Source organism: Myotis yumanensis, unplaced genomic scaffold (genome assembly GCF_028538775.1).
Source record: "Myotis yumanensis isolate MYYU_CA2020_CCGP unplaced genomic scaffold, mMyoYum1.0.hap1 SCAF_12, whole genome shotgun sequence".
In the NCBI taxonomy this organism is placed as follows: Eukaryota; Metazoa; Chordata; class Mammalia; order Chiroptera; family Vespertilionidae; genus Myotis; species Myotis yumanensis.
In genome coordinates this window covers 3620401-3628374 of record NW_027223763.1, presented here as the reverse complement: position 1 = coordinate 3628374, position 7974 = coordinate 3620401, and the positions used below count along the sequence as shown (strand labels likewise).

The window sequence follows — 7974 nt, the reverse complement described above, 5'->3', positions numbered from 1 at the left end:
TCACACACATCCCCCTCCGAAGCCCCTCTCAAGAGCGGCCCTGTGAATATTGGTCAAGTTTCTAACTTCCTTGACTCGAGAACCATGAATAACCACTTTCAGCCAAGTGTTACTGGGGGTTTCCACTGAATCCTGAGCGTAGAAAGTTCAGACGTGCGCCGTCCAAACACAGAAACCAACACGCCCCGCCCCGGCTGCGAAGGCGGGGGCGGCACCTGAACGCTCCCGGGCGCAGGCGCGAGGGCCCCAGGGCTCCGCCCCCTACTGCTCGAGCCAGCCAATGGGAGGGGGCGGCCGGGAGAGCGCGAGAGTTCAGACAGTCCCTCAGTCTCCCTGGACGGGAACGCGTGACGCCATCCAAGCGCGCCGGAAGTGCGGAGGCCGCCGCGCGCCGCTAGCCCGGAGCGTAGGAAGTTGGCCTCGGAGCGGCCTGGGCTGTGAGGGGAAGGCCGCGCGGGGCAGCGGCGGTTGCTTCGACCACCTGAGGGCGGCGCGATGGGAGACGAGATGGATGCTATGATCCCTGAGCGGGAGATGAAGGTCAGAGACTGGCCACGGCCTCCCTCCCTTCCTTAGTCCCGGCGTTGCCTGGGAGCCCGGCTGAACGGCGAAGCGCGGGTGCCGGCTACCCCGCCTCCTGCTTGAATATTTGCCGCGTCCAGAGTTTTCACCTGCCTGTCTTGGGCGCTAGGATGGAGCCTTACCCCACAAGGCTGGTCTTCCCGGGCTGGTCTCGTGTTACTCCAGCTACTTACATTTGGCGGTCGGAGCCGTGATAATAAGCTGTTTATTGAGCGTTCACTGTGCGCTACGCACTGAGTTGATCGTACAGCCACCCTTCGGAATAGTTGTTAACATGGAGGAGCAAGTCCAAGTCTGGGAAGTGACTTTCCCACGGTCGCATTTGACAAGGAGGTTGAAATCTAGGCGGTGGTTGTACATTTTCTTAGCACGCTCTCCTGTCCACTCTCACGGGACGACTTCCGGAAGGTGGTCCGGGCTCGCCCAGCGCAGAGCCAGGGCTCGGCCCCGGTCTGACGAAGCACTTCAGTTAATGGGAATAGAAGGGCTGTTTTGGACCCGGAAACGTGCCCGGGTCAGAAAACTACAGAGAAGGGCAGGTGACCCCAGTGATGGCTATCAGCACCGGAGAGGGAGGAAGTCGCAGGAAGGTTGTAGGCGTTTGAAACCCTCAGTGTACAAAAATGAAGGCTGAGAAAGGCTGTCTTTGACTCTTAACACGTTTGAAAATGTAAGCAAAAGGGAAAATTCGCATTCTTTTCTTCACCAAAACCTCAACTTAAAGATAAGTTTAGAATGGAAGGAAAAGAAAACCTTTCACGAGTATAGTACAGCTTAACATAGCGACTGGTAAATTTGTGGAGCTCTTTTTGCCAAGAAAGCAATAAAAATATATTTTTTTAAAAAAGAAGTGGTGCACACCGGAAATTGTCTTTGAATGCATATAGGTCAATTCACCGGAGACTAGGCGAGTCGGGCATTGACAGGAGTTTGGGGGAGCCTCCCAGGCCCTGCCGTTCTAAGGAGCATGAAAATGGGAGGAAGTGAAAACTTGACCTGGGTGGGGGCTGGAGGTGGCAGGGGTGATGGCGTCCTGGTGTCAGGGAGGCAGTGTTGTGGGGTAAGGCTCCATAGTGGATGGGTCAAGCCATGCCTGGCCTCAGAGCCTGTGTTAAAGGTGTGGACTTGTGATTGTAGGTCTTGAGCACCGAGATTGACCATGCATGTCCTTTGGGTGTGTTTTTTTTTTTGGTGGCGGCATTTGGTTTAGCACTTGATCCAGGTAAATCATTCTTGGGATTTGGTTACCTTTCTGTGGCCATTATTTCCTTATATGTTTGTTGGGTACTGCACTGGATAGTCCAGCTTACAGTGTAGTCAGGTGATGCTTTCAGTATTTAACAGTTTATTCAGCACTACTCTGGGTCAGGAGTCAATACATACTACAAAATAGGACCAGATTGTAAACAATAATAGATAATGACACAGCTTGTGTGGAGGTTAAGACAATAAATAAGCTAGAAATTCAGAAAAGGAAACGTTTAGTGTGAGCTGGATTAGTCAAGGAAGGCTTCATGAAAGGATTTTTTAAAATTTATTTCGTTGGCACTATCCATACACCAAACGGTTGTGGGTTTGATCCCCAATCAGGGCACATAGGGGAGGCAACTAATCAATGTTTCTCTCTCTCCCTTTCTCTCTCTAAAATCAATTTTAAAAAACATAATAAATTTTATTTCATTGAATAAATATTAATAAACACTGTGCCAAGTACCACAATATGGTACCTTGAAAATGACTAAGCCACACAGTCCTTGGCCTTGGTGTAACATGTATTTTTGTTTTACTGGGATCGAGTCTACTGGATGTGACAGACTTGATTTAATTTCCCATTTTCCCTGAATTGATCTTGTTTTGATGTCTCCCAACAGGATTTTCAGTTTAGAGCCCTGAAGAAGGTGAGGATATTTGACTCCCCTGAGGAGTTGCCCAGGGAACGCTCAAGTCTGCTTGCCGTGTCCAACAAGTATGGCCTGGTCTTTGCTGGTGGAGCCAGTGGGTTGCACATTTTTCCTACTAAAAATCTTCTTATTCAAAATAAACCTGGAGATGATCCCAATAAGATAGGTAAGTCATTTGCTTTGTGTTGCATAGTGGGGAGGAGTGTAGTGAAGTACTAATATAGTTTCCTTCCCAAGAACCATTCTAATATTAAAATGAAAACTGCTGTTAGTCCTCAGGTTGAGCCCAAGAATAAGTTCTAGGTTAATGTTGGAAGCCTGTCCGGTTCTCTTTGGTCCTTTGTTTTTCTCTCTTGATGAGTTGTTCCTCTGAGCTGAGTCGAGAAGAACTTACCATTCTGCCCTGCGTTTGTTTTTGCTCAGCTGAAGCGGGCTTCTGGCTCTCTTGGAGAAGGTTTGCTGCGTGGCTTTTTAGTTGGCACAACAGTAACCTCCAAACAAGTGGAAATGTGTACAATTTAGAGCATTGTTGCAAAAGTATGGGTACAGGTTGGCAATATTGTGACTTACAAGAAATAACATTTTTTAAAAAGTTAAAAAATATGTATATGTATATATATGTATATATATATATACACACACACACACGTGTGTATGTGTGTGTGTGTGTGTGTATGTATTTGGTCTTCCTCCACAATTTCTGGCTCCCAGGTTCCACAGCTCCTGGAATTTCCTAAGTGTTGGGGGGTTGGGGGGAGTTTTGTTATGTTAGTGACATAATTTTGGAAAGCACCTAAGGATGGGGGTTGGTTGCCATTTAAACCAACCTTGTGATTAGAGGTCTGGAACTTTTGGTATGTCCCCCTCCCGCTATCCCCTTCCCTGACCAGGGTGAATTAATCACCAGCGGCCGGTGATTTGATATCCTGCCGATGTCATGAAACCCTCTTAAAAACCCAGGAGGATGGTTTGGAGAGTTTCTGAGTTGGTGACCATGCGGAGATGCAGGGAGAACTGCAAGCCTGGGGAGGGCATGGAGCTCCACACCTTCCCATCGACCTTGCCTATGTCGCTCTCCCATCTGGCTGTTCCTGAGTTACATTCTTTTGTAATAGACCACTGACCTAGTCAGTAACATACAGTATTTCTCTGAGTTCTTTGAATGATTTTAGCAAATTATTTAAACCCACAGAAGAGGTTCTGGAACCTCTGATTTATAGCCAGTCGGTCAGAGTGAAGATAACAACCTGGACTTACAGTTGGCATTCTGAGTTGGAGGGGGTTGTTGAAACCTTCAATTTGTAGCCAGCTGGTCAGAAGCACAGAGACACTGGGCTTGTGGCTAGGCCTGAAGTGTGTGTAGAGGGGGGACAGTCTTACAGGACTGAACTCTGAACCTGGAATCTGATACTGTTTCTGGGTAGATGATGTCAGAATTGAGTTGAATTCTCAGACACCTGAGAACTGTTTGTTAGTGTGGGGGCACCCCCCACCCCGGCATGGTAGAATGGGGTCCAGGAACCCAATTTAAGAACACTGTTTTCAACAAAGGGCGACAGCCACAGTTCATTTCCCCAGGTTGTATAAAGAAGAATTCCTGGAATACTTCATGCATCATTACAAATCTGTAAGAAAGCTGAGATTTATCTGCATGACTAGATACCAGGGCATGTGCATGGGTTTATGAACATTCCATTTCCTGCTTTGTCTTTTTTTATGTTTTCATAGTTGATAAAGTTCAAGGCTTGCTAGTTCCTATGAAATTCCCCATCCATCACCTGGCCCTGAGCTGTGATAACCTCACACTGTCTGCGTGCATGATGTCCAGTGAATACGGTTCCATTATCGCTTTTTTTGATGTTCGCACATTCTCAAATGAGGTAAGCTACGGGCAGACCCCGGTGTCAAATGGGACCTAAGGTTTCCTGGTATTGAATCATAGCCTAGAGGTTCTTGGTTGACCCTTAAAGTCTTTTCTAGTTTAAATGTGGATTTTTTTCTTAAAGTCCTTAATTATAGAACCATAGGTGTTTGAAGTAGAAAGGACTTCAAGAAATTATTTCATAATAGCACCTGCCCCAAATTATTTCATATTTTGTTTACATATTAGGCAGCGGAAGCCTAGGGGGCTCCAGGAGCTTTAGGTCACTTGCCCAAGATCGTAGAGTTAATGGGTAATGTCAGAAGTAACACAGGCTGGGTCTCTGGCCTCCTAGTGCAGTGTTCTTCCATTCCCAGCAATTTAGTGATGATAGCAGTCAACGGTAGTGAGTGCTTGTGCTGGCTGTGCCAGGCCCGTACTGGTGCTTTACATGCCTTATCCTTGTTCATGCCTACCAGGGCCGGACACAGTAGGTACTGCTGACTTCATTTTATCGATGGAGAAACAGCCAGAGAGTTTAAGTAACTGTTCAAGGGCCCAATGCTGTTAAGAAGCAGAGCCCAGGTTTTAATCTAGTGTCTGCTCTTTTTCAATTATTTTGCATTCATGTATCCCCTGCTGGGAGTCCCTCCAGTGTGCTAAAATAATTGATTGCCATTTTCAACGTTGTGTTGACATTGTAACAAAGTGGTTGTTGTATAGAGCTAATTATTTTTCATTATCGAGAAGCGCAAACTGTAATTTGAGAAAACTTACATATTCAAAAATTTTCTCCAACTCTTAAACATCCATGCATTTATTAATTTATTTTTGCTCTGGGCATTTGTTTTAAAAGGCCAAACAGCAGAAACGCCCATTTGCCTATCATAAGCTTTTGAAAGATGCAGGAGGCATGGTGGTCGACATGAAGTGGAACCCCACTGTGCCCTCCATGGTGGCAGTGTGCCTGGCCGATGGCAGCATCGCTGTCCTACAAGTCACAGAAACAGTGAAAGTGTGCGCGACACTTCCTTCCACGGTAGCAGTAACGTCTGGTGGGTGATGAAGGCTGTCACTAACATGCAGTAATGCTGATGTTTTAAAGTTAATTGCTGGAATTAAAAGCAAATGCATCTTTTGTTATATTTGTTATTATTTGGTAGAAGTGGAGACAATATTCTTTATTTTATTTCCACAAGTAATCTCCTTGAAGCCAAACAGCAGCCAGGATTTCACTTGAATGTGCTTGGGTTTTCTGGAGAAGGAGATGTTTTGGTACAGCTGGTTTAGAACTGTGTTTTTGAGAGTAATTGTTTCTGGATCTGAAATAGTTGTACTATGAATGTCATTTGTACCTTTGGGGGGGTGGGAGGAAAGCATCAGAAATACCAAATAGGAGCAAGACAACGATTTCTTGATGTTCGGAAACCTTCTGCGGTCCCTTGTCTTATCTAAAGACTGCAGTTTTGTGTACTTCCCAGATTTCTGGGCAATGCTCTATTGAAAAAGCATTCTTATCAGTCGATTCGGTGGCCCAGCGATAAATCATAATTGTATCGTCATAGTGATTTTTCTTTTTTTTACTTTGCCGAGTAAGGGTGATCCTACAGTCTCCCATGGGCTGAGAGAACAGGAGCTAGTGATGATGTTGCTGTTTGGTACAGCAACATCAAAAAGCAGAACAAGGAATGACTTGTTTGCTGCGTTTTCCTCCGTTCGCTGGTTTGCTGCGTTTTCCTCCGTTTTAACTGGTGGCATTCTCTTCTTTGCTCAGTGTGCTGGAGCCCCAAAGGGAAGCAGCTGGCCGTGGGGAAGCAGAATGGCACCGTGGTCCAGTACCTCCCTGTGAGTCTTACCATTCTTATGGAAGCTACCCCCGGCTGGAGGGTGGTTTGGGGGTATCTGGTGTTTTTCCTATTGAAACGTTATTGATGCTCATGGCAACATAGTCGTCAGTACACAGGTGAATGCAGGAAAGAGTGGATGTCCCTTCCCTCCCATCCATGGTCCATCTCCCAGGGCACCCTTTCTCTGCCTGCTCATAGCCTTCCCGACTTTTCTGGATGCTCATATAGATAGTGTATGTGCGTGCATTACTTTTGTTCTGCTTTTTAAATAAAATGTAATCATATTTACACAAAGTTCCCCAACTTTATATTCCCAATTCACTCCACAGAAACAGAGCTGCAGGGGGAAGGGGCTGGTGAAAGGCTAGAGCTGTAATGCAGGAGCACTTGGGTTAAAGCACAGTGTTTGTCTTCTAGCTGAGTCCATCTGAAAGGTTCCGTTTCTCTAAAGACAGCGATGCTGTGTAGTCGCATGTGCACTGTCTCATCCTGTCCCTGTGGGTTTTCTGAGATACTGCTCACCATTGTTGGTTTGGGGATTATTTCCTTTGACACTTTTTTCAAATCTCTTTCAGACTTTGCAGGAAAAAAAAGTCATTCCTTGTCCTCCATTTTATGAGTCAGATCATCCTGTCAGAGGTAACTCATCTGCTTTTTTGGGGGCCGACCTTCGATAAGGTGCTGTCTGCACTCCAGACATTTAAATCACGTGCTGTACTACCTGCCCACTCAGGAGAGCGTTGGTGCCTCCTCTCTGAACACTCTCCTGTCGGTCGGTGTAGCAGTGACCTGGTGGACACCTGTGTCTCATGGGAGATGGCTTAAATGGATCCTAATTTTCACATTAGACTTGTTCATCATTTTCCCTGATATAATCCACCAGGAAAAAAAAAGTACCACTTTGGGATGAATTTGGGCTTCGGATCAATGAAATCTAGACCTTGGTTAAAGCAATAGTAGTTGAGTTTTTTATCCATAAGATGTAACTTGGTGACATTCAGAGCTTTCCAAACAAGGAGCTTTATTGGAGTGTGTGTCTCAGTTCTAGATGTGCTATGGATCGGGACCTATGTCTTCACAATAGTGTATGCCGCTGCCGATGGGACCCTGGAGACGTCTCCGGATGTGGTGATGGCTCTGCTCCCGGTGCGTATGGGAAAGGGGTCTGTCCTTTGAGAGTTACAGGAGTCCTGTAAGAAAGTTTGAGGCTTAGGCTTCAGTTTTCTTTTCTTACTTGTGATGGTGCAACTTCAGGTGCCCCATTAGCCTGAGGACCAAAGTTATGTTACTGGTCCGAATGAGGATCAGCTCACCCGATGCACAGCAAAGCCAAATACTGAGTGAACATGGAGGTTTCCAATGGAGAAGCTAAGGCCGTTCTATTTGCCTGCAAAGAGAATGGGAAGCTATCGCTTAAGACCTGGACTCCCTGATGGCTTTTAATGAAGGATTTTTAAAGGCAAAGGTTGAGGGGTAGAGGTTAGGGTGAGCAGAAGTGCTGGCTGTGTGGGTTCTGGCTGGAGGGCCGGGGAACTTGGCCATTTACGGTAAGACATGACAGAGGCTTCAGCACCAGGTCTTCTTGCACAGCGGCCCCCTCGCTTCTGGAAGGGTTCCGGTCTCCAAGGTCTGGTGTTCAGGTTCCGGTCCTTTGGTTCCATGAGGAGGGAGAAACTGGTTCCAGGTGCAGCCCGAGGTGGTGGTCTCCGCACTGTTTTGGCTGCGTGACTTGCGGTCTGGTCTGTCTGCTCTGAAAGGCGACTCGGTATCTTGTCAGAAACAG

General features: G+C 46.6%; 1 protein-coding gene across 2 annotated transcripts in view; it reads left to right on the top strand.

The window, feature by feature from the left end:
* The first annotated feature begins 383 nt into the window (after nt 1-383).
* Nucleotides 384-7974, top strand: part of NUP214 (nucleoporin 214) — a 78923-nt gene continuing 71332 nt past the window's right edge. For both annotated transcript variants that reach the window (XM_070430429.1, XM_070430428.1), the window contains exons 1-7: nt 384-540; nt 2454-2649; nt 4212-4363; nt 5201-5399; nt 6119-6189; nt 6767-6830; nt 7234-7337. In XM_070430429.1, coding sequence (XP_070286530.1) covers nt 496-540; nt 2454-2649; nt 4212-4363; nt 5201-5399; nt 6119-6189; nt 6767-6830; nt 7234-7337 — 831 coding nt within the window. In that variant the 5' untranslated portion in view covers nt 384-495. The remainder of the gene's footprint in view (nt 541-2453; nt 2650-4211; nt 4364-5200; nt 5400-6118; nt 6190-6766; nt 6831-7233; nt 7338-7974) is intronic.